This window comes from Tasmannia lanceolata, unplaced genomic scaffold (genome assembly GCF_043159265.1).
Source record: "Tasmannia lanceolata isolate RefF3 unplaced genomic scaffold, GAP_Taslan_0.1 ptg000004l, whole genome shotgun sequence".
NCBI classification, from domain to species: domain Eukaryota; kingdom Viridiplantae; phylum Streptophyta; class Magnoliopsida; order Canellales; family Winteraceae; genus Tasmannia; species Tasmannia lanceolata.
The window spans coordinates 13,379,434-13,406,542 of NW_027518681.1; the positions used below are offsets into that span (position 1 = coordinate 13,379,434).

The 27,109-nt window shown below is 37.0% G+C and overlaps 1 protein-coding gene and 2 long non-coding RNA genes across 5 annotated transcripts; all 3 read right to left on the minus strand.

The window, feature by feature from the left end:
- Positions 1 to 133: 133 nt before the first annotated feature.
- On the minus strand, positions 134 to 10,900 carry LOC143875573 (uncharacterized). 3 transcript variants are annotated; one of them, XR_013250143.1, is made up of 4 exons: positions 10,167 to 10,900; positions 6,740 to 6,985; positions 1,121 to 3,415; positions 134 to 387 (listed from the first exon to the last, which is right to left on the minus strand). It is a non-coding gene; the product is annotated as an uncharacterized LOC143875573 (long non-coding RNA). The 3 variants fall into 3 exon arrangements; XR_013250142.1 differs by having other exon boundaries at positions 134 to 3,415; positions 6,740 to 6,988; positions 10,167 to 10,897; XR_013250141.1 differs by having other exon boundaries at positions 134 to 3,415; positions 10,167 to 10,891.
- Positions 10,901 to 14,770: 3,870 nt separating this feature from the next.
- LOC143875574 (cytochrome P450 734A1-like) lies at positions 14,771 to 21,098 on the minus strand. Its single transcript, XM_077377165.1, has 4 exons — positions 20,551 to 21,098; positions 18,414 to 18,658; positions 16,105 to 16,465; positions 14,771 to 15,428 (listed from the first exon to the last, which is right to left on the minus strand). The coding sequence occupies exons 1-4, from the start codon at positions 21,049 to 21,051 to the stop codon at positions 15,015 to 15,017; spliced, it is 1,521 nt and encodes a 506-aa protein (XP_077233280.1). The 5' UTR covers positions 21,052 to 21,098; the 3' UTR covers positions 14,771 to 15,014.
- A 552-nt stretch (positions 21,099 to 21,650) lies between these two features.
- On the minus strand, positions 21,651 to 27,109 carry LOC143875895 (uncharacterized). The gene is made up of 3 exons (XR_013250234.1): positions 26,875 to 27,109; positions 24,371 to 24,616; positions 21,651 to 21,698 (listed from the first exon to the last, which is right to left on the minus strand). It is a non-coding gene; the product is annotated as an uncharacterized LOC143875895 (long non-coding RNA).

The following is a 27,109-nucleotide window of genomic DNA, read 5'->3' on the forward strand; positions in this document are numbered from 1 at the left end:
ATTAAATAGTCAATCCCATACGCAAAAAATAATTTAAAAAGGAAATAAAAAATTAGACAAACTTATCAGAAAGTAAACCAATGATTCCCATAGTGAAGGTATTGGGAGGCTCATAAGGGAGACAGCATTGTCATGCTTCTAAAAAAACTCATCATATTTAAAAGAATATAAAAAATCAGAATATTTCCCAACATTTCTAAGTTCTGTTGCAAAAGATATTTTTATGTGTTTTTTAAAAGATATTGCCAAAGATTTCAAACCCTATTCAAAAACTTCAGAATAGTAACCCCCGATCAAATCCCTCTCCGATTGATGAAGACCAGCTTGCAAAGGTAAGCATAAATTCCTCCCAAATTTATGCTTTCAGTATGTTCTCTTCCCATATCTCTGCAATCATAAACAGTGCTTGGGGAAAATAGAAATGGAAAAGAACAGGCATAAGGAGATGCTAACAAAAACTATAAAAAACATGTATGCGGACTACTCATTAATCCAATTCGAATATCAGCAAACAAAACACGGATCACGCTTTAAAGAATCCAACCTAGCGAGATATTTTCTACATTTTTAGCTACCTGATTCAGAGCACAGCTGAAATAAACCCAAAAGATTTCCGAAACAATCTTCACTAAGAATGCATTTATAAATGTCTATCACATGCAGCTGTTCCAAGCAAGCAAGCCTATGCTGATTTTCTGTGGTAAATTGAAGATGAGGATAGTAAAATGAGAGAGGCGGTGGCGGTGGGATACAAAATACCCTAAATTAATAAATAAATGATGAAGCAACAAAGCCATCAATTATCTAAAAAGAGAGAAAAGAAAATGAAAACTTACTAACCAAATTTTGAACTTAATAATCCTTACTCCTCTTTGGAAAATAAGAAATTAGAATGATGTAAAAATTCTTAACGACATAGTTGAGGTGGATAGATTTCTCATTTTGACAAAATCAATGCTTCGGTAAATGAATTTTGCTACAGAAAAGTGCAGATAAAGCAAACTGTTGTTGTCAATATGTACTCTATTGTTACTATTGAAGGTGTACATCATTAATTACTTAAGGATGGAACTAATAAATAGTTAACATTCATCTAAAACAAAAAAATACTACTTTTTACCAATTTTTTCAAGAGGTTGCCTAAAACTATGCGCATGATTACTCTGCTTTATCTAAGAATGAAACTGGAAGAGCGTCCATCACCTTCTTTGATCCACTCCAAATTACCAAGAGGATCTTTTCTTATTGTCCCAATCAACCACTGCAAGAAATTTAGGAGAGAGGGCGAGAGGAAATTTAATAAATATGCAACAGGAGTTTGAAAAAAATTTCTCCAGGTGAGAAGGTAGAAGGATTTGGGTTAAGATCATCAATTAGAAAAAAAATAACCCCAAAATAAAATTGAAAGTTAATCAGAATTGCAGGTCTGCTCCTGACTGAGAATTCCTTAATTTATTAATTTCTTCCCATCCATATAGTTATGCAACTATGAATGGAAAAGAAGAAGTTTTTGATCTCATTTCTCTATGTATTTGCCTAAAAGTAGACCATCAGTCCATATCTATTATAACACACATTAAGAGATGTGGGGCCGTCATGATAGCATCCAAATCCAAAGATCATATAGTTTCTCCTATATACTCAAAAGAACTGCAAAATCAACCCATCTATCACAAAAATGAACATGACTTTTCACCTTTCCCATCAAATTTTGCTAGTTTTTTATAGTTATACACTAAGCAACCCACAAATAAAAAGTATTTTCCATAATAAGGTAAAAGTTAATTGAATTCAAAAGCTTATATACATCATCACACATAATACAGTCTATACAAAATGCCAAAAAAGAAAAGAAAAATAGGATATTATTTTGGTATTGAAACCTTCATAAAATAGATTGGGAAGAATACAGAAAGAGGATGTGAATGACATTAGAAAACACATAAGGTGAAAAATAAAAGAAATGAATTGAAATAAGATAAAAATAAAATGAACAAAAAGTTGGAAAATATGAATGGGTCAGTTTGATGACTCATCCCATTTAGGTATTAAAAAGAAGAAAGGAATGCCACCTCACACATTAGCAATCTTAGTTCAATTTTTAGGCCTTTTTCCTTGAAATGACATGTAGGGATTTGTTCGGATCCCTTTCGATTCGACAACTGGTCTTCCTAGCATGACTCAATAAAAATAAAAATAAACTACTGGAAAATACCTGTCGGAGATAAAACCCAAAATAAAAAAAGAGAAATTAAAAAGAATAAAAAATCAATTTACAGGAAGATCTAGAACTGTTGAAAATAAAATCCATAATAGAATATAAAAAAGTAGCCGTTCTGAATATGCACGCGAATTCAGACCATCTGCATATTACATAGAGAGAGAGAGAGAGAGAGAGAGAGAGAGAGAGAGAGAGAGAGAGAGAGAGAGAGAGAGAGATGGCTTGGGGAAGAGAATTAGTGGCTGGCGAGAGAAATCGGGGATTAGTTTGGCGTATTATTTTTGCCGAAATCGAAAAAAAATAAATTTAATGAGTGAGGAAGGAGGGAATGTGCCTCAAATAGGTGCCATAGATCCTCAGATCTTGGTGAATTCCTTGTATCAATAACAAACAAATGAGTAAATCGTCAAACACAAAATGGAATCAAAACAAATGCAACAAATAAACGTCTATTTAAATCAAATAAACGCACAGAATGCAGTACCTTGTGCTGGGAGATGGAGATCTATGAGAGAGAGAGAGAGAGAGAGAGAGAGAGAGATGACCTTTGAAAGGGAAATAGAATGGTTTATATGTACTCTAGATGTGAAACGGTGGGATGGAAATAGAATAGTTTAATTTTGAGTAATTATCGATTATATGGAAATGTTCTTTTGGTTTTGAGTTAATAAAGAATTAAATGGAAATGGTGTGAAGTTGAAGAGTAATATGGACATGCTATGAAGTTGACGACTTGTGATGCTAACATTGTCATAGGATATAACTTTCAAAGTTCAAAACATAAGAACATGCAATATCTTTTACGATCGAATAACTTTATTCTAGAGAGAGAGAGAGAGAGAGAGAGAGAGAGAGAGAGAGAGAGAGAGAGAGAGAGAGAGATAAACTCTCTAGAAAACAAAGCACGTCATCTTATTCACATATGCCTAGTTCATTCCAACACATTCATAATCAAAATATGTTTAATCGCATATTCAATTAAGCACTATGAATAGGAACTCCAATACATCAGCCCTAAAATCAAAATATGTGTAATTCCATATTCAATTACGGACTATGAGCAGCATTTTGAATACATCAGTATTAAAAACACATTCACTTTTCTAAAAACAGAAAATTTTAGAAATGATACATATGCCATGTCATTGCAGCATGAAGCATTTGTGCATCCATCCAAGGAGTGAAATGGTTTCCCTAAAAAATTTCAGTCACATTCCCATAAACATTAGTATGCCAAAGCAAGGAAAATCAAATTCTAGATAGCAAACTAATACACATGGCAACTGTCTCGTATAAAAGCATGGTACTTTCCTAAGGAAGTACAACGACATGATATTAGAGAGAGGATAATAAATAATAAATGATGCCACATTTTTAGGAAGGGATGAAAACAGTAGCAGAATAATGGGTTGCCCGAGCCAAGCTACCTCTTGCCCCCAAACTAATCCCTCGTTTGTTATTTCTTGGAAAGATGCCCTTGTGTAGCAAGTCAGTTGCTATGGGAAGTATAGTTTATCTAATTAAAGTGAAGACAGAGTAGCTACACGATGGGCTTTACTGAATGCAGCACGTGCCTGATGCGGTTAAATTTCAGTATTAGCCCAAATAAGGATGACCCTAGGGTTGCAGATGTTGATTTATCATGAGCTCATTGCCTAGAGATGGTGTTGCGCACTGTTTAGATCAATTTGTTTCATGTTAATAGGTAAAAGTTCAGGGAATTAATTCTGTAACAGCAACTTATTCCACGGATTAATAAAAGGTTTAACAAATTATGCACAGGGTTATTAAGGCAATGGAAAAAGGTCTTCTTCAATCCAATTTCCTGCAATCCAAACATGGGTTAAAGATATAATTATTAAAAGTGAATTTTAGAATGAACCAATAACAGGGAATATTCCCTAATAATTAAAAAAAACAGAGAATATGCCCTAATTTGAGATGCATAGAGAAATCCGGAACATAGTTGTCAAAGAGAAACTAACATATAGCTTCCAGATTTTAATCCAATTTCCTGCAATCCAAACAGGGGTTAAAGAAATAATTATGAAAAGAATATGCCCTAATTTGAGATGCATAGAGAAATCAGGAACATGGTTGTTAAAGAGAAACTAAAATATAGTTTCCAGATCTTGGGTTTTAGGGAATCCGTTCATGGCGCCATAGCTCTTGGAACTAAAACTGAAGAATTCCCTAAAAAGGTCAAAAAGGAAGTAAACCTGATAGCATAATTGATTTTTACCAATACACATCTGCAAGAAGGATCTCTGAAGAGCTAATAATGACCCATCTGCAAGAAAGACGAAGCTTGAAGACCTGATAATGGCAGAAAATGGCAGCAAGGCCGAGTAGGGGTGTGATGGAAAAAGGGTCGAGGAAGAGAAGAGAAGAAAGGGTCAAAGGAAGGGATCCCACATAACAAAAAAATTGACTGAAGATGGATCGAGCTAACAGCGGCGGGAAGGCTAAAAGTGTTGGAAAGTTGAAGAGACAGACGTTTAAGGGGTGGAAACGAACGGAAATCTCTACAGAGAAGAAGAAGACGTGAGCAGAGAGACATGTCGTGGGAATTTAGGGACACAGGAGGCAATTTAAAAGGAGGTATACACAGAAGCTGCATGTATAGGAGGTAAGATTGAAATTATATGAGTTGAATGGGTGCATTTGTTCAAAAAAGTCAAGAAATGTGACGTGTAATTCTCACGTATTTTTCAAAAAAATCGAAAAAACTCTCTCTTTTCATCCCAGCTTATTGTAGTAGACTAGTAAAAAAACCCGTGCATCCGCGACAAAGAAAAAGTAGAAGATTAATAAAAGGGGAATGATATACCCGCCCCTTTTGATCACCAGGAACACCTCCTGCAGTGTATCAATGACTAAAGAGGGGCTGTAGTACTTTTGTCAGAAGAATTCAATGCCCCTGATTGCCACAAACACTGACAGGGGGTGTTCCTGGTGATCAAAAGGGGCGGATATATCACTTCCCTTAATAAAAATATTAGGTAAAATTATTCAAAACGAAATATTAAATAAGAGATATCAATGTTTCGTGTCTAAAAGAGGAAGAACATAGAAAGCATTGGACTTTCCAAAATAATTTGTCCACTACCAATTCGATTTTGAATCAGCCCAAAATATTGTTATGAATTACAATTTGAAACAACAATACAAAAAGAACCCATGAAACAGAAACTTGGATTAATAAACTATGAAAGCACTCAAAAGAGACATATAGACATGTAGATGTGAGATAATTTCATAAAAAGTTTGCAAGAAAGTAAGGAATTGCATAAAACATAAAAAAACAAACCCCTAAGAAATTGAATGATAAAAAGATGCATAGAAAATATTATTTTTTTTCACAAAAGAAAGTTCAAGGATATAGGAAGGTAAAAAAACTGTGAGAAAGGAAAGAGAAGTATGTGTTTCGTCAAGAGATACAAATCGGAATCAGATAAGCAAATTGTACGACATACGAATGCCTCGAGCTTGGAACCTGCGTGTTAAAGCTCCATATATCCATCTTCTAATGATCTCCCACTCTCAAGAAATGTGAATGCGCATGCATTTTAGATTCGATAAATCCCCATGAAGAACAAAAGTTCAATAACCTAAAGATGAAAACCACTTGCATATTGAATATTCCTTGCAACAATAATATCACGTGCTGAACAAAGTGCCAATACTCTCATTGTCTCTACACTAATTTCACTTTCCCCTCCTGGAAAGAAAAAAAAAATCATTTGGAAGTGTTTGGACTACAGGTGCAACTTGGGTCGGGTTGGATTGGGTTGAGCTTTTCCTAAAATGGATTTGAATTAAATAGAATCATTACTTGGTAAAAGCTCAATCTGAATTCCCAAAAATTGGGACTTGCACCCATAGTTTGGATGCATCTAAAAGTGGAAAGTAGATAGACAACCTCTAAACTTAGATGCCATGCAATAATCAATATATTATGATACTTACCATTGTTTCCTTCTATTCAGTACAACACTGACATCAATATCCAGTACATCGAGGAGGAGGAGAAAAACGAATACAACGATGATGAGTACAACATGCTGATGTGAAATAGACAGTAAATTGCAACCTAAAGGGAAAAACCATTTTAAGAAGAAAAAGAGAATGAAGTTGGTTTATGTGAAGCCACTGAGCAAGCAAGGCCAATATGTCTTTGACATGACACTTTTTAGAAAATGAAGTCTGTATTATAGATCCCAAAACTGAAAGTTAGATTTGTAAGCAACAAAAATTTGTTCATCGAAAGTTCTTGCCAGCACACATTCTATTAATTATTTAGAAATATGCAAATTCTTATAGTCTGAACCATAACTAAAAATATGCCATCCAATGCAAATCTCAAACCATCTCCAAATAGGAAGAATTACTTAAAAATGGGCCACCTCAAGAAATTAATTGCTCTCAGCTAATTGGAGCTATGAAACAAACCAAGAAAAAAAGGAAATGGATGAAGAGCAAGAATTCCAAAAAGAGAAAAAAATATGCCTTCCATACCTTTGTGGCAGATATGACAGACCCCATAATAAACGACGACTCCAAGATGCAGTAGAGAGGAACTCGAGGTCTTAGAAGGTGGGTTTGTGAAGAGAAACTTTTATTCTGCAACAGTAGTGGCAGAAGCATTGAAGCTTTGAGAAAATGACGAAGAGCAAGAGAGCAATGATCTTCCCGTTGTAGCGGAACGGAGAGATGGTGGTGGAGGTGGCTTGTGTGAAAGAGAGAAGGATGGGAGAGACTCACCTGCTGACCAAATTTGAAGAAATAAAAAAGAAAGCTAGAAACATTTAATATCAGCTTTAGAATGTTTGTAAGTACACCCAAATTGTGTGAACTGCAATTGAAATGGTGTCACAACAAATTCTAATATAGCACTAAATATATTAAGCACACCTCTATTTTTCATATAAACTGCAACTCTGGATGCAAAAGTAAACCATGGTCCTTTCATGGATTGCCTAGATTAAAATTTGCAGCCAAACCATTCAATTCAACCAATGAAGCAAGACTTGCCAATTTCAAAACAAAGAAGCAAGACTATCATGTACCCAAATACCAAGACTCCTATTTTTCTCCCAAACTCCCAATATATAATAACCCCAAACCATCCAATCCCCCCTAAAGAGTAGAACCAACATAATTTCTGAAGTGGAAATAACAACATAATGGCCTAAAATCATAAAAAGCTTTAGACAATATGGGAAAGATTTTGATTCTATTAACATAAGAGTAAAAGAATTCAGGGTTGATACTTCAATTGCCAATACTAAAATAGAAAACCCAACATTTGTTTCACAGCCCATCCATGACCAGCTACATGGAGCAATCGTATAACATAAGCAATTTTGGATTCTAAAGCACCGAAGAATTAAATGACCTATGATTAGGAACTGTTATTGTTCAGTGAGGTTTTCTCTAACTATCGAATTCCATACTTAAAAAGTTTTTTTCAAAGCTGGTTTTCATTGCAGGATATCATTAAACAAATTCCATACTGAAAGAATCAGTCAACAACATTAAGAAAATAGAAGAGAAATCGGTTTGGAATTAAAGCCCCAATTCCCAAATCGACTATCCCCAAATTTCTTGTAACATCATTAAGAAAACAGAAGATGGTTTGATTTGAAATGAAAGATCGAATTCCCAAATCGATTATCCCCAAATTCGAACTGTGAAGAGAACCCTAATTTTCACAACTTTAAGAAAATAGAAGAGAAGTTGATTTGAAATGAAAGGCCCAACTCCAAATAACAAATTCTAGAAAAAATAACTACTTCCTATCAACAAATTACAGAAAAAAATAATTATAGTGACCAGAAATAAGAAAATTAATAAATAACCCAAAAAATCTTCGTAGAAAACAAAGAAGAAGAAGAAAAAGAAGAAGAAATACCATAGGTTGCTCCCAGAGTCTGGAAGTGCACCAGATCAACCAACTTTGGCCCGTAGCTGTGGGTCGGAGGACCAAACTTGGTTCATGGCGGAAATTAACCTCAGAATCGAAGCTCAATCTTCAAATTTTGGCCTACCAATTGCTCCAAATAAAGAAATCGAGTCTGGTCAGATGACGGTGGAGAACGGTGGAGGATGTGGGAATCATGATCGAGCTTGAGGTTGGAAGCCGAGTCTGCTCGGATAACGGTGTGATCTGCGTCCGGTGGTGGATGGGTAGAAACAGCTGGGTTTTTCTGAATCGAAAAAGGAAAAGGAAAAGCATGGAGGAAAAGAGAGAGAATTGGAGAAGAGGTATAGAGAGACTACTTAGACGCGTGGGAATCATAGGGCATAGAAGGTATTTTTATATAGCTTCGTGGGATTTTGAGGGCAATTGAGGTATTTTCCTATTTTTGGTGACGTGTTAAATTCACAGCGTTTACAGATAAATGGAAAAAATTCATCATTTTCTCTTCTGCTATATATATAACTAGTAAAAAAGCCCGTGCGATGCACGGGCGATGAAAATATAGAGGTTGGCTGGCAGACTACTGTGAAAAAAACAATCATAATTAAAATCTTCTTAAAAATTAAATTTTACATGGAAACAATAAATGAGGTGATGACCTATCCTAGAAAGTAATCATCCTCAACAGTCACTAATATGGACTAAATTTAACCAAAGAAAATAGCGAAAAAAGTAATTTATAAAATCAATGACCCTAAAATGGGCTCAATTTAACCAAAGAAATAAAAAAAAGTAGGAATTTTTACTAAAAACAGTAACCTAATATGCACTAAAAACAGTAACCTACTTTCCACGTTTGATTTTAAATTTTAAAATGACAAATTTACCCTTTATATAAGAATTTTAGGGGTGGGATTATGATATTCCCACACCCATTATTTTTAGAGTTTTTATATGGTGTAAGCTTGCAGCTTAGTATTTTTCAAAAAGTATTGTATTGAACACCATAGGATGATCGAAACCATCCATTTGATGGGACACAATATAAATAGGTTGCGCCCCACAAATCATTTCCATAAGATGATCCTAGCCGTCCGATCTAAAAAGGAACTGGTTGTTATGGAAACCACTATAGAAAGGATGGTTAGGATCATCCTATGGAAGGCTAGGATCATTTGATGGTCCAAATGTAAATAGGTTGTGCCCCAAGAATTTTAGGGGTAGGATTATGATACTCCCAAACCCCCTTATTTTAGAGCTTTTATCTGGTGTAACCTTGCATAGTTCAGTATTTTTCAAAAAGTACTATACGGCAAACCATAGGATGATCCAAACCATCCATTTGATGGGCCACAACGGTTGTGCCCCAAAAATCAGTTCCATAAGATGATTCCTTTCTTGAAAGTAATTATCCTCAACAGTCCCTAAGATGGACAAAATTAAAGCAAAGAAAACAAAGAAAAAGTAATTTGTAAAATCAAGTTGTCCCTAAAATGGGCTAAATTTAACAAAACAAATAAAAAAATTAATTTGTAAAAAATGACAAAGAAAAAAGAAAGAAAGTAATGGATCAAAGCATGAATAAATTTGCTACAATAATCGAATCCGGTGTATCAATATCTTTTTTGAGGCACTCCATCAAATAGGTGGCGTGCATCTAATAAATCCATACTAAAATGTTTAATGACCAATTTGCACTTTTTTGTCAAAGAAGCAGATGCTAAAGCCTGAGCATTTTTCTTGATATCCAAGAAGAAGCATCAACGACCCAACAAACTTATAAAATGCAAGCAAATCCATAACTAGACTTTGTATAAGTGGTTCATAATCCATGGATCTCTTTGTTATACACAGAGCACAGATAAAAGCAGCAGAGATAAATCCACACAGGTGAAATTAAAATGTCTATACTCAAAACACATCTGAAATGTAAAATCAAATCCACAAAATAGAAATATAAATAATTCACACATTAATCTAAAAACTCATAAAAGAAGAAAGTGCGTAGAAAATAGCACCCACCAAATTTTGGTTGGCTAGATGGGTAAGATCAATAAAACAACAGTAGCATCAGTACTGCAACTCGAATCAGCCCCGATGCTCCCATTCTCCAAGAAATTGCTTGCCATAAGTGCCAGGTGAATAGATTTTTGGAAATTACAATTGTGAGTGATAGCACAACCAAAACTTCTCTTCGTAGGAAATGGAGAAGAAGTTGATAATATATGGTTATCCGTTGCAAAGAAGAACAAAGGCAAGAAATTAGTCAGATAGAAGACTTGAAATCCCTCCAAAAGCCAAGCAAGTAAAGGATTAATCTCTAGTCTAGTCAGATAAAAGTGAAAAAATTTAATGCTAAACAAAAAAAAACCTATTGAGCAAGACAGAGAGCTCGTAAATTTAACAGAGAAAAGGAAAAAGAATATAGCATAGTATCTTTCATTCATCAAGGAAGTAAATGAATGAAAGGAAAACATGATTTCTATTTTCTAAACCCTTTACATGGTTTAGAAGTCATCCTCAGAGCTCAAGTACTGGCCATGATCTCTTGGCCAGTATATATTGGTTTCTTCTCTCAAAACTCTAATAGCGATGAATATCGATGTGTCTAAAAAAATAGGGAAAATAGTTTGGCTTTTCTCTTCTGCTGAAAGTAAGGACAGTGGGGATATTAGGGTTCTTGGGGACAGATGGAAGAGAGAAAAGAACACGTGTTGGGTTAAGCACAGAAGTTGCTGAGGAGAAAATATCTCTGACTTTCCAGAGAGAGAGAAACGGAGGACACATATTAAAGAGAGTGGAGGTACGATTTTAACCTTCTATATAGCCATAGAGAGGGATAGAAATCAAGGCCTCTTTCTTGTCTTGGTTAATAGAGACAAAAAAATGAAAAATATCTCTAGAATGACTTGACACGTTGAATAGAAAAGGAAAAATATCTTTGCAACAACCTTGACGTGTTAAATTACATACATTTAGTATTTTTCTCCTTTCAAATAAATGCAAAATAGAAATCAAGGCCTCTTTCTTGTCTTGTGTTAATAAAGACAAAAAAAATGAAAAATATCTCTAGAATGACTTGACACGTTGAATAGAAAAGGAAAAATATCTCTGCAACAACCTTGACGTGTTAAATTACATACATTCAGTATTTTTCTCCTTTCAAATAAATGCAAAAAACACTCATGACAAAGAAGGAAATTAGAATTTGTTGGAGGGTTCAACCGGAAAGAAGTCCAAAAAAAGAGGTTGGGGGAGTAAGGGACGACAACACGTGGCGGGGGAACAGTAAAAAATCCTTCTGGCTTATTATATATATATATATATATATATATATATATATATATATATATATATAGAGAGAGAGAGAGAGAGAGAGAGAGAGAGAGAGAGAATGGTTCCTACACATATGTGTAGAGAGTTCTCTACACACTAGCTTAAAATACAGTGGGGGCCCACATTGTTTGGGTGATCCAAGCCATCCATTTTAAAGGCCCTCACATAGATAGGGTGTCTACAAAAAATTAAATCCATAGGATCATCCCAACCCTACGATTTGTGGAGGTAAAATAGATGTCTTTAAACCTTCACAAATTAGTCCATTTTTTGCCTACACAGTTCGAATGGTTAGGAGGATCTTATGGATCTGATTTTTTGTGGACACCCTATCTATGTGAGGGCCTTAAAAATGAATGGTTTGGATCACCCAAATAATGTGGCCCCCACTGTATTTTAAACTAGTGTGTAGATAACTTATCTACACATATGTGTAAGAACCATTTTCTCATATATATATATATATATATATATATATATATATATATATATATATCTACTACTATAAGCTGGGAGGAAAAGAAGAGAATTTTTTGATTTTTTTGAAAATTATATGAGAATTACACATCACTTTTTTTGACTTTTTTTAACAAATGCACCCATTCAACTCACATATTTTCAATCCTACCCCCTCATTTATGCTTTTAACAAAGGCACCCATTAAAGCCATATAATTTCAATCTTACCCCCCTCCTTTATGGTTTTCTAATAAAAAATCTATAGGGTGATCTTAACCATCCGATTTAAGAGGAATTATGGAAACATCTATAGATTGGAGGGCTAAGATCAGCCTATGGAAATGATTTTTGGGGCACAACCTATTTATGTTGTGGTCCATCACATGGATGGTTTGGATCAACCTATGACGTGGTCCGTATATATATATATATATATATATATATATATATATATATATATATATATATATATATATATATATATATATATATATATATATATATATATAGGAGAAGAGAAAAGAAGAGAATTTTTTGAATTTTTGGAAAATTCTATGAGAATCACACATCACTTTTTTGACTTTTTTTAACAAATGCACCCATTCAACTCACATATTTTCAATCCTACCCCCTCCTTTATGCTTTTTAACAAATGCACCCATTAAAGCCATATAATTTCAATCTTACCCCCCTCCTTTATGGTTTTTTAATAAAAAATCTATAGGGTGATCTTAACCGTCCGATTTAAGGAATTATGGAAACCTCTACAGATTGGACGGCTAGGATCAGCCTATGGAAATGATTTTTGGGGCACAACCTATTTATGTTGTGTTCTATGACATGGACGGTTTGGATCAACCTATGACGTGGTCCGTACAGTTCTTTGTCGGCCCGTGCATCGCACGATATATATATATATATATATATATTTATATATTATTATTATTTTTTTTTTATGGGTAATGATTCATTATATTTTAACTGAAAAATTAAGTTAAATGCGAGTGAAATCGTAAAAATTACAATAGACGATGGGTCAACAAGTTAAAACTGGTCAAACCAGTGCAAAGTCGAAGTCGGTAGACAGTGGGTTGAGCCAATTAAAAATCATTAAAATGGATGAAGCAATAAAAATAGTAGAAAAAGGGTGGAAGAAGAATGAATGATAAAAAATCGGGTCGACTCATAAGAATAAGTCGGGTCGAATCAGCAAAAGGTCAGGTTGACCATGAAAAAAATAGGCAAAAGATCAGCCGACCTAGACTTTTTGTGGTCGATCCGACTTTTTCAAGTTTGGCCTGATTTTTTTTGCCCCAATATTTTGTCGACTTTGTCGATTTAATGCCAATTTTGCCCAATTTATGGACAATGTTGCTGATTTTTTAATAGTAGTAGTTAGATATTCTTTAATTGTAGAAATTAGCGACCTTTTGTTATTTTTTAACAGTTGTAGTTATGAGCTATTTTTTACATATGTCTTTTTTACCATCCTATTGATTATTACGGCCATGTATGTGTTAATTTTTTATGGTTTCTTATTACCACTCTGTTTGTTCTTCTTTGTACTCATTTGTTTTTACCAAACGCCCCTTGAGAAGAAACTTCAATTTCTGTCCATCTAGATAAATCATAACTATATCATCTCCCACTAAATCGTGGAGAGGAAAAAATCCCAGGGAAAATTGTTCCCCCAAAATGTTTTTCCTGCAGTGACAGTGACAAGTACAACTTTTTTTATTTATGGGTAAGCCGGGGTTAGGCAGACGTCTACCAGATATATTAGATAAATAAGAAAGATACACTCGAAGCATGAGAGCAACCCCACAGCCATGAAGGGGGAACTAAAACAAGGAAACGAAACAAAAGCAAAACTCTTAAAAGACAAAATAAAAAAAGACTGTAACAAGGCAGCATAACAATGGCTTACGAACAAGACATTGCTTAGACCGGCCTGCCGAAGAAGAAAATCAGAATCCCAATGTTAGCCGAGTTTTGGGGGGATTATGGAGAAGGAAGGCAATACGCATGAAGAGGAAGAGGAAGGGCGGAGAAGAACTGGAGACCTCCGTTTTTTCCTTTGAACCGTATGCCAATTACCTTCTATATCAATGAGGTCCGAGGAGGAACATTCCTTTGATTTGCCAATGTGATGTTGATCATTCTCCTTGGGGGCGATGCTGTTATCAACATTATCAACCAATGCGAATTTGTCATTGAGAGTAGGGCTTCGAGGGGGGGGGGGAGGATTCTTATCAGATTTGTCATGGGATCGACTCTTGTCAATATGGTGGTTCAAGGGGAGCTGAGGGTCCTCTACAATGGAGGTCTCAGGTAAGTTTCGGGGGCATTTTTTGCTTCCAAGCTTGCTTTGGAGGAGGGGGGGTGCTGATCCAATGAGCAGCTGCAACCAGAAGACTTGTGACTAAAATCATTGCAGATGTTGCAGGATATAGGTTTCCAATCATATAGAATTTTTTGTGAAATTACTCATGAGGATGTTTGGAGGTTGATGGAGTCAGGGAGATGCTAATCAGCCTTAACTTGTATGCACAATCTGGCAAAGTTAAGTCTTGAAGCCTCTGCTGTATAGAAATCCATAGAGAGAGGTTCCCCAATGACACTGGCGATTCTACTAAAGATATGAGGAGTCCAAAAATACAAGTGAAGGTCCGGGAGACGAATCCAAACAGGAAGTTCCGTAATTTTCTTTTTCTCAAGAGAAGCATCAGGTGTCCACCTTTGAAGGATGAGCGGTCTTCCCCCCACCCCCACCGAAGTTATGACTAGTTAGTGCCTTCAAGAACTCGAGTGCAATCATCAACATTTGAAAACTTGAAGAGGAAAAAACCTTCTTTAAGGGTATACAATTGAAGCTCTCCAGTGAGGTTCCATCACAAGTAGAGCTTTATCTAGATAGATAAGGAAAACTTTCAATAACGAGTAGAACTTTTGAAGTAAACTTACTGCAGAGTCAATTAAGATCCAACCATAAAAACATTAAACAACTCAGCACATATGTTCTTCCACATTTCTTCCACTGAGAAGATAAGTTGCATCTCTAATTGCACTTTCGAACTTAAATCTTCTGAAAGATGAGGTGAGCTCCATGTCCAGGCTGTACAGTGAGCACGCAAGTTGGGGCATGAACATAAGTTGGGGACACGGCGAAAGTAAACCGTTGGAGAATCATCGCCAAGGCAATTTTTGCCTCAACTAAGGCTAGATTCTGACCCGGACATATCCTCGGCCCAATTCCAAACGGAAAAAATGTGGCAAGATGCCTCGCAGTTTCACGGGACCTCAAAGGATTAAATTTTTCGGCATCCTCACCCCATATTTCAGCATTGTGATGAACAGCAATCAATGGAATATAGAGTTGTGTGCCCGACGGAACATGGAGCTTCCCTAACATAATGTCCTTGTGTACTTCCCTCAGAAGTGAAGGAGTTGGAGAGTATAGACGGAGAGATTCATCAATTATCATACCTACCTGCAAATACAAAGTTACTTGTTAATTATACAAGTACATTATTTTTTATGGGGATTTGCTAGGGACCATAGCAAATGGCAGTTCGCGGGCCAGCTGTTGCATGAGAGAGCATCCACCTCAGATGAATTAAATGAATAAGACAAAATCAGTTGAAAAGTGAGACTATGTGGCTGCTCTCACGTGCTACAGCCAGCCCGCAAAATGCCTTCTGCGATGATCCCTAGCAAATCCCTTTTTTATGACATGGGTGTATTTACCAAAACACGACGGATGTAAACACATACGAAGGATCGGGTTAGCCAATGGATCAGACCCATTAATAGTCTGAAATTCATATCTACGGACTCAACCTCAATTTTGATATTGACAAATCCCCAATACACAATTTTAATAAAAACTAGTTTACACTCTAAACTCTTTTTAATCCCCTAGTTTAAAGAGGAATAATCAGGAGTGTTGACATTAGTGTATCAAGGTGTCAAACGTGCAGTGAGCCACGTGGCCGGGCCAGGGGCCGTGCGGCCCTTATGACACCTTAATTAGAGTATACACCCAAATATCATCGTTCTCGGATCCACCTTGAGATCCAGACAATGTACTAATTCCATTCCATCTACCCTGATTTGATAATGACACTCCATAGTTATTAAAACAAAAAATTGAAAATGGAACTCACAATCTTGAGTTGGTTGAATGTATTTGCAGTAGGAATCTGATGGTGACCATAGAGATGGAGGACTTCTTCGCGGGCCTTAGTTTGCCACTCTTGGTGGTATCCCAAGAGAAGAAGGGTCCATGCGAGAAGGTTAGCAGTTGTTTCCTTCCCAGCAAAGTAAAATGTCTTGCACTCCCCTATTATTTCTTCCACCCTAATTCTCTCTTCTTTATTCAGGCTCTTATTTGTGGAGATAAACGAACCAAGCAGATTTTTCCTTTTTTCGCTCACTTCTCCATAGTTCTCTATCAGCTTTTGCAAAGACTGCCGGATTTCCTTGTCCAATCTCCACAACCTCATGTTTTCCTTCGTAGGGACAAACCTACAAAACATAGTAATTAAAAAAATTATGTTCATGCGTAGGGGTGTTTGTTTGGAGATTTATATGGTGCCCGATGGGGCATGCTGGTGCAAGAGGCACCTAGGGCTGGCAATTTCACCCGAAAAAGAGGAGATCCGCCCCGCCCCGCCCCGCGCCCGTTTGGGGAGGGGATTCCCCGATTTGAGAGGGGAAGGGGAATATAAAAATTCCCCGGTGCGGGGAGGGGAAGGGGATGGAGTTGTCCCCGCCCCGCCCCGCTAATCAATGCCATTTTTTTTTTAAATTTTTAAGTGTTTTTTTTAAGGAAAACTACTAGAAACTCTGTGGATTGGCTACAAGATTCCCCTAAACATAAACTTAGCTTGTCTTTTCCTTTAATTAGCTTCTGAGAGCATTTTGGGAACTATAATAACCTTTTCACAGATGTTGAAATAATAAAGACAAGCTGAGAGCCTGAGACGCTGAGTGTATGCAATTATCAAAAAATCGTAGTGCCAACAGAATTTCAGGGTTGGATTGCAGGTTTTGATTTTCAATAAGAAAAATTTAGCTACTAGAAATTTGTTTCATGTCAGTAGTAGACTGAATTGCAGTTAAAGAAATAAGTCATTTGTTGATTTTGTTCTCTTCTCCATTCTCATTTCTCATGCTCATCTGGGGGTTAACATGCTATACAGAATGAACTAATGAACATTATTTTGCGTGTGTGAGCGCCCACTTATGGACTTTTAAAGTTCATTGTGACTACTGAAATAGTTACTTTTTGCACATTGGCTGCCTGTTAATGAAGGTAATCCTGGTGCTCATTTCCTATTTATCATTCCATAATTTATGTAGAAAACTGCTGAAAGATGAGGTCCTGTTGTTATTTATGTTTGTTGTCTCATCCATGCATTTCTGATTTTGTCCATCTGTTTGTTGATCACATGAATAGAATCATAGCATTCATCACAATATTGTCTGTAATGGACGTAGAAGAAAGAAGCTCTGTTTGCTGGTTTGGTTGGGTTCCAAAGAGGGGGCGGAGAGGGGAGGGGATTTTGTCCCCGAAGGATGCGGGGAGGGGAAGGGGAAGGGGAAGGGGATTAGATATTCCCCGCGGGGAGGGGAGGGGGATTCCCCACCATCCCCGCAGAGGGGAAGGGGAAGGGGAGGGGGAAAAGTCCCCGCATAGGGGAAGGGGAAGGGGAGGGGGAAAATTCCCCGCAGAGGGGAAGGGGTAGGGGACCCCAACATCCGGCCCCGACCCGCCCCTAGAGGCACCCCCCTTGATATTTGATCCAACAGAATCTCCTTACACTATAAAACTAAAGAGAGGAGTGCCATTATCAAATATGGCCACTCCTCTCTTTAGTTTATGGTGTAAGCCCCTATAGTCCAGTATTTTTCAAAAAGTTACGTCTTACACCATAAGATGATCCAATCCTCCCATTTGATGGGCCACAACGTAACATTGTGCCCTAAAAGTCATTTCTAGAGGATGATCCTAGACCGGTCTATATAAGATCTGCATATTATGTAAAAATCAGCCGCAAGGGTGCCCCTATTGGATCCACTTGGAACGTCTGGTTAGGTGTGTGTTTTTGGCTTCCATGGTTCACGACATACTTTGTCTAGTTCGTGGGACCCACTTCATCAAACTGTATTTAATACTTATATACTATAGTTTTTTAGCGAAATTATATATGCACTTTAATGAGGTTGATCCAATAGGGGTGCCCATGCAGCTGATTTTTCCAACGGCGCCCTTCATTTTAGCATTTCTCTAAAGGGAGATTATATTTTCACCCCCCTTGCATTACTTGCACGCTCCCCTGTTAACCTGAGTTGATGTGAAAAGTAGCAACTTTATGTCAAATCAAGTTAAGAGGGGAGCGTGCATGTAATGCAAGGGGGGTGAAAATATCATCACCCTTCTCTAAATCCCTGATTTTTTTTATGTCCTCACCTGTAACCTGGTATGTACACCCTCTTCTGTGCATGCGAGACGAGAACTGCCTGTTCATCTTGCAATTTGAAAATCCTCTTTCCCTCTTGAAAACTGCTCCCAAATGCTGTTTTAGAGATTACATCAGCCGTGAAGTCGAGGAGATCCCCATACACCTCTATTTCAAATTCACTCTTTTCTCCTCCCTCCCTCTCCCACTTATCCAACATGTTTCTCGTGCTCTCTGTGATTGTAGGCACCCATTCCTGAAATCAACACATAGCCAACAAGCATCAGTAAATGTGGACCATTGGATTGTGAACACGTGGGCCGACAGATCTTCGACAAGTGGTTTGCAAGTCCACGATCAAGACAAGTGCATTTCAGTTTGCAGGCTACTGATTGAACGGTTGGGATTATTTGATCTGATTTGTTTTTTTTTTTTTTGGTAAGTGATGATTTATGACCAACCTAGTGTTAGAGTCATCTATGAACGGTCTGGGTCTGGATCGATGTTTGGGGATGTAATCCTAAATTGTGCGTGTTCTCTTTGTGCATTGCTTCTCGTGTTTTTATGTGGTTATTTCCATATTGTCTTTGATCGTGTTATTGGATCAGATTTCTTGTTCAACGGGGGTTTTCCGCACATATATAGTGAGTGCGGGCAAATTCGGAGTTTTCGGAAAGTATGGCTCACTTGACAGGATTATCTAAACCATTCATTTGTTGGGGTTTTTCCCATCTGTAAATAGGTTGTTCCTCATAGATCATCTCCATAGGATTATCCTAACCTTCCGGCCAATATAGGTTATTATAATGTGCAATCCCTCTACAGATCGGAGGGTTAGGATAATCCTATGGTGATTATCTATGAGGAACAACCTAATTGCATTTGAAATAGGTTGTACCCTGTAGATCATCTCCATAGGATTATCCTAACCTTCTGGTCAATATAGGTTATTATAATGTGCAATCCCTCTACAGATCGGAGGGTTAGGATAATCCTATGGTGATTATCTATGAGGAACAACCTATTTACATTTGAAATAGGTTGTACCCTGTAGATCATCTCCATAGGATTATCCTAACCTTCTGATCAATATAGGTTATTATAATGTGCAATCCCTCTACAGATCGGACGGTTAGGATACTCCTATGGTGATAATCTATGAGGAACGGCCTATTTACATTGCAGCCCAACAAATGAATGATTTAGATCATCCTGTGAGGTGGGCCTAAAATAGTTTTTTCAATATTGGACTTCACGTGCACTCACTATAGGGACTTTTTTGAAATTCTATTTCAAAAAAATTGAGATTTTATATGGTGTAACTTATGGTCCAGAATTTTTCAAAATGTACTGTACATATTACACCATAGGATGCTCCAAACCGTCCATTTGATGGTCCACAACGTAAATAGGTTGTGCCAAAAAATAAGTCCATAGGAGGACCCTAGCCCTCTGATTTGTGGAGGATATGCATATTATGAAAACCTCTACAGATCGGAGGGCTAGGATCGCCCTATGGAAGTGATTTTTTTGGGCACAACCTACTTACGTTGTGGCCCATCAAATGGACGGTTTTGGATCATCTTATGGTGTAATCCGTATAGTATTTTTTTTTGAAAATATTGGACAATATGGGCATCCTAGCCATCCGATCTATAGAGGATATGCATATTCTGGAAACCTCTACAGATCAAAGGGCTAGGATTGTCCTATGGAAATGATAAGTTTTGGGCAGTATAAATAGGCCCCCATATATCTTAAATCGACCCCAAATATAGGGCAGTGCTTAGGGAGAGAGACCGAGAGAGAGAGAGATGGGGTCGATTTATCACTGCCCTAAGTTTTTGGTTTTTTTTTTTTCTCAAATGAAAGAACTGCCCTCCATGTGGGCATATGTTCGGTTCCAGTAGGCAACAAGTATCCCTAGCACCAATCAAAAAAAAAAAAAAAGTATCCCTAGCAGCACTCTTTTTCCTTATCATTTTACTTCATAATTTTTCATAGGAATGCTAAACTGAGGGGCGCCCTTGCAAAACGTGTATGAAAGAGCGCTCTTTCATTCCTCTTTATGCAAGGGTGCCCCTCAATTTAGCATTCCTCAATTTTTAATGAAGATTAGGAACTATTGAGAGAAAGAGTGAGGGAGACCTTGACTCGTTCCATGTTAAAGGCCGTGTTACCGATTTTTCTATGGCGAGCCCACTTCTCCCCGTGTACAGAAGGCATCCCATCTCCAAAAAGCTGCTTCGTGATGGGGTCGTAGGCCACCTTCTCAATGACACCACTTTTATTCAGCAACACCTCTTTGATAAGGTCGAGATCGGCTATTGTCAATCGCGGGGTCGATCCAAACCAATAGACGAACATCTTTCCATAGAGTTTGGACCAGTAGTCATAGAATGGGGAGGCTCGGTGAAGGATCTCGTGAACGAAAGGCATCGAGCCAACTAGAGCCTTGGAACTCAGCTTTTGAATCTCGCCCGTGTTTCCGAATAAGAAAGGCTGGGGAGGCCCACTTATGCCTTGTTTTTGGAAGTGGAGCTGCAGTTTCCATGGCACCCAGAAGAAAGAGTTTACGCATCTAAGGAGGAAGAAGAAGAATAAAAGGAAAGCAGAGATGGTAGTAAGAAGATGAAGAGGAAGAGCCATGGTGTCTTTTTGTATATGTGGGGGATGAGCGAGGGAGTGGGTCTCCAGTTAAATGAGATTTGCAATTTATAACGGATGCGAAGCTCCTGATATTTGCACTACCATGTTTTGATAACTGCACAGACTTGCCCTGTCTTCAATTTTTTAATCGGCTTCTCTGGGTTTTTTGAAAATGAAATGTTATCAGCACAGCCATATTTTGATATTTGCATAAACCCAGCTGTCTTTTCTTCTTTAGTTTGCTCTTGAGAGCTTTTTGGGAAATGTAATAACCTGTTGACAGCTCTTTAAATACTAAATGACAAGATGGTTTGTAAACATATTAAAATATGGTTGTGCGCAGATTTCATTTCCATTTGGAATTTTGTAATAACTTTTGCCAGGTGATAAAATACAAGGTGACTCTGTGCAGTTATCAAAACGGGAAATACTAGTAGCCTTGACATAAATAATTTCAAGAATTTATGTGGTGGGGAAATACTGACAAGGCTATCGGATTCAATAAAAATAATAAAAAGTGAGCCTTAGGTTAGGAGATGGTATCATGCATGATCCCTCACCCAATAAAAAATGGGTTTTTTTTTGTTGCTGCAAAAACAGGTATACCCCTTCTCTCTGGAGTCACTGCTCCTCAAAACCCTAAACGACTAAACCCAGACAAAAGAATGTGAGGGGAGGAGAATAAGAAGAGATAGGGTTAATCTGATTAGTGTAAAATGAAAATAGAAAAGTAAAACCTAAATTCACACTGTTTTTTTACTCGGGACAGCCCAAGACAACTTCTTTTAGTTTTTACTAGTTTAGTGGAGCCTGTCCCATGTTAAAAAAGGGGTGAATATATCATTTTCCTTTATAATTTTTAGCCTTGGAAGTGGTGATTTCAAATTTCGAATTTACCCCTCCTTGTGAGACATGCCTGCTGAAACTTGAAACGTGTCTCAGCACCGATCAAAGTCAATCGTTTTAAAAAGCATGATGTTTTGAAGTGACACTGCAAAATTGGGTGGACATATCATTTCCTCGTCCATAAAAAAGTAGTAACGCGTTTTCCAAACACTTCTCCCACCATTCAAACGTACGTTCTGTACTTCGAGTATTTATTATTGTTTAATTTTGGGTGACGATAAATTGGCACTGCTTGTAGTAATAACCCAAATTCGATTTTTTCGGATAAACCGAATTTGCGTTAGACGAAACCGACACTAAAACCTAGAACCGAATTTGGGTTAGACTGGAAACCAAAACTGAACCGAATGGCTAAAAAACCGACCCGAAATAACCGACCGAAATCGGTTCAGTCGATTATTTCGGTTAACACCAACTAATGAACAACCCTACACATAAGAAGAAAGTCCCCTTTACCCAGTACACATTAGCTTAACCCTTTTTTATGTTTTAACATGCTACCTTTCAGCAAACATATATGAAAGGTAAGAAGCTGTGCGAACCCAATGATTCATATATATATATATATATATATATATATATATATATATAGTTTCGAATCTTGATTTTCTAGCCACCTTCTCCAAACGCTATGTCTTGCCCTTCCTTTGCAATTGTATGTATGCAGAGATTTGTCTTATTAGATGTGATAAAAAACTGCACGGAAATACTATTTCTTGAAAGGTTGCAAGCAATAACACGTAAAGAAAGAAGCTAGCAATAATAATCATTAGTAATATAGTAAAGTTTGGGTGGGAAATTACGGAGAACGGGTATCTGGAAGAGATATCAAAATATGACAATTACGAAAAAACTACTTTTCCTTATTAATTTTTTGAGGATATTACGAATTCCACACACCTGTAAAAATATTTACAAATTCTGGGCACCTTCAGACGAACAACAGATTATAGAAACCTCTATAGATTGGAGGGCTAGGATCAACCTATGGAAATGATTTTATGGGCACAACCTATTGATGTTGTGTTCCATCACATGGACGGTTTGGATCAACCTATGATGTGGTCAGTGCAGTTCTTTGTCGGCCTGTGCATTGCACGGGGATTTTTACTAGTATATATATATATATATATATATATATATATATATATATATATATATATGAGAAAACTGTTGGTGAGCTTAAGCGCACCAAACCTATGGTGCGCTTAAGCTCCCCAATCACATGGGTCCCACATTTTCTGTGGTGATCCAAACCATTCATTTGCAAGGCTTTATGATAGATAGGGGGTGTACCAAAAATCAGCTCCATGGGATCATCCTAACCCCTCCATTTGTGGAGGACAAAAAATGGGCAGATTTGTGTCTGTCCATTTTTGTCCTTCACAAATGGAGGGGTTAGGATGATCCTATGGAGCTGATTTTTGGTACACCCCCAATCTATGTAAGGGAATTTCAAATGAATGATTTGGATCATCCTAACAAAGTGGGCCCCCATGTGATTGGGCGCTGAAGCTCACCAACAGTTTCCTCTCTCTATATATATATAGAGAGAGAGGAAACTGTTGGTGAGCTTAAGCTCACCAAACTTATGGTGAGCTAGCTTGCCCAATCACATGGGTCCCACATTTTGGGGAGTGATCCAAACCATTCATTTGCAAGGCCTTATCATAGATAGGGTTGAGCTTTTCCTAAAATGGATTTGAATTAAATAGAATCATTACTTGGTAAAAGCTCAATCTGAATTCCCAAAAATTGGGACTTGCACCCATAGTTTGGATGCATCTAAAAGTGGAAAGTAGATAGACAACCTCTAAACTTAGATGCCATGCAATAATCAATATATTATGATACTTACCATTGTTTCCTTCTATTCAGTACAACACTGACATAAGCATCCAGTACATCGAGGAGGAGGAGGAGGAGGAGGAGGAGGAGAACGATGATGAGTACAACATGCTGATGTGAAATAGACAGTAAATTGAAACCTAAAGGGAAAAACCATTTTAAGAAGAAAAAGAGAATGAAGTTGGTTTATGTGAAGCCACTGAGCAAGCAAGGCCCATATGTGTTTGACATGACACTTTTTAGAAAATGAAGTCTGTATTATAGATCCCAAAACTGAAAGTTAGATTTGTAAGCAACAAAAATTTGTTCATCGAAAGTTCTTGCCAGCACACATTCTATTAATTATTTAGAAATATGCAAATTCTTATTGTCTGAACCATAACTAAAAATATGCCATCCAATGCAAATCTCAAACCATCTCCAAATAGGAAGAATTACTTAAAAATGGGCCACCTCAAGAAATTAATTGCTCTCAGCTAATTGGAGCTATGAAACAAACCAAGAAAAAAAGGAAATGGATGAAGAGCAAGAATTCCAAAAAGAGAAAAAAATATGCCTTCCATACCTTTGTGGCAGATATGACAGACCCCATAATAAACGACGACTCCAAGATGCAGTAGAGAGGAACTCGAGGTCTTAGAAGGTGGGTTTGTCAAGAGAAACTTTTATTCTGCAACAGTAGTGGCAGAAGCATTGAAGCTTTGAGAAAATGACGAAGAGCAAGAGAGCAATGATCTTCCCGTTGTAGCGGAACGGAGAGATGGTGGTGGAGGTGGCTTGTGTGAAAGAGAGAAGGATGGGAGAGACTCACCTGCTGACCAAATTTGAAGAAATAAAAAAGAAAGCTAGAAACATTTAATATCAGCTTTAGAATGTTTGTAAGTACACCCAAATTGTGTGAATTGCAATTGAAATGGTGCCACAACAAATTCTAATATAGCACTAAATATATTAAGCACACCTCTATTTTTCATATAAACTGCAACTCTGGATGCAAAAGTAAACCATGGTCCTTTCATGGATTGCCTAGATTAAAATTTGCAGCCAAACCATTCAATTCAACCAATGAAGCAAGACTTGCCAATTTCAAAACAAAGAAGCAAGACTATCATGTACCCAAATACCAAGACTCCTATTTTTCTCCCAAACTCCCAATATATAATAACCCCAAACCATCCAATCCCCCCTAAAGAGTAGAACCAACATAATTTCTGAAGTGGAAATAACAACATAATGGCCTAAAATCATAAAAAGCTTCAGACAATATGGGAAAGATTTTGATTCTATTAACATAAGAGTAAAAGAATTCAGGGTTGATACTTCAATTGCCAATACTAAAATAGAAAACCCAACATTTGTTTCACAGGCCATCAATGACCAGCTACATGGAGCAATCGTATAACATAAGCAATTTTGGATTCTAAAGCACCGAAGAATTAAATGACCTATGATTAGGAACTGTTACTGTTCAGTGAGGTTTTCTCTAACTATCGAATTCCATACTTAAAAAGGTTTTTTTCAAAGCTGGTTTTCATTGCAGGATATCATTAAACAAATTCCATACTGAAAGAATCAGTCAACAACATTAAGAAAATAGAAGAGAAATCGGTTTGGAATTAAAGCCCCAATTCCCAAATCGACTATCCCCAAATTTCTTGTAACATCATTAAGAAAACAGCAGATGGTTTGATTTGAAATGAAAGATCGAATTCCCAAATCGATTATCCCCAAATTCGAACTGTGAAGAGAACCCTAATTTCCACAACTTTAAGAAAATAGAAGAGAAGTTGATTTGAAATGAAAGGCCCAACTCCAAATAACAAATTCCAGAAAAAATAATTACTTCCTATCAACAAATTACAGAAAAAATAATTATAGTGACCAGAAATAAGAAAATTAATAAATAACCCAAAAAATCTTCGTAGAAAACAAAGAAGAAGAAGAAGAAGAAATACCATAGGTTGCTCACAGAGTCTGGAAGTGCACCAGATCGACCAACTTTGGCCCGTAGCTGTGGGTCGGAGGACCAAACTTGGTTCATGGCGGAAATTAACCTCAGAATCGAAGCTCAATCTTCAAATTTTGGCCTACCAATTGCTCCAAATAAAGAAATCGAGTCTGGTCAGATGACGGTGGAGAACGGTGGAGGATGTGGGAATCATGATCGAGCTTGAGGTTGGAAGCCGAGTCTGCTCGGATAACGGTGTGATCTGCGTCCGGTGGTGGATGGGTAGAAACAGCTGGGTTTTTCTGAATCGAAAAAGGAAAAGGAAAAGCATGGAGGAAAAGAGAGAGAATTGGAGAAGAGGTATAGAGAGACTACTTAGACGTGTGGGAATCATAGGGCATAGAAGGTATTTTTATATAGCTTCGTGGGATTTTGAGGGCATTTGAGGTATTTTCCTATTTTTGGTGACGTGTTAAATTCACAGCGTTTACAGATAAATGGAAAAAATTCATCATTTTCTCTTCTGCTATATATATAACTAGTAAAAAAGCCCGTGCGATGCACGGGCGATGAAAATATAGAGGTTGGCTGGCAGACTACTGTGAAAAAAACAATCATAATTAAAATCTTCTTAAAAATTAAATTTTACATGGAAACAATAAATGAGGTGATGACCTATCCTAGAAAGTAATCATCCTCAACAGTCACTAATATGGACTAAATTCAACCAAAGAAAATAGCGAAAAAAGTAATTTATAAAATCAATGACCCTAAAATGTATAATGACCAATTTGCACTTTTTTGTCAAAGAAGCAGATGCTAAAGCCAGGGCATTTTTCTTGATATCCAAGAAGAAGCATCAACGACCCAACAAACTTATAAAATGCAAGCAAATCCATAACTGGACTTTGTATAAGTGGTTCATAATCCATGGATCTCTTTGTTATACACAGAGCAGAGATAAAAGTAGCAGAGATAAATCCACACAGGTGAAATTAAAATGTCTATACTCAAAACACATCTGAAATGTAAAATCAAATCCACAAAATAGAAATATAAATAATTTACACATTAATCCAAAAACTCATAAAAGAAGAAAGTGCGTAGAAAATAGTACCCACCAAATTTTGGTTGGCTAGATGGGTAAGATCAATAAAACCAGAGTAGCATCAGTACTGCAACTCGAATCAGCCCCGATGCTCCCATTCTCCAAGAAATTGCTTGCCATAAGTGCCAGGTGAATAGATTTTTGGAAATTACAATTGTGAGTGATAGCACAACCAAAACTTCTCTTCGCAGGAAATGGAGAAGAAGCTGATGATATATGGTTATCCGTTGCAAAGAAGAACAAAGGCA

What these genes read in the sequence shown, in the direction of transcription:
- LOC143875574 (XM_077377165.1), bottom strand. Translation starts at nt 21,051, where the DNA reads ATGGCTCTTCCTCTTCATCTTCTTACTACCATCTCTGCTTTCCTTTTA. An exon ending in TTAACATGGAACGAGTCAAG is followed by an intron (nt 18,659 to 20,550) that starts GTCTCCCTCACT and finishes TGTTGATTTCAG; the next exon opens with GAATGGGTGCCTACAATCAC. An exon ending in CATTCAACCAACTCAAGATT is followed by an intron (nt 15,429 to 16,104) that starts GTGAGTTCCATT and finishes TTGTATTTGCAG; the next exon opens with GTAGGTATGATAATTGATGA.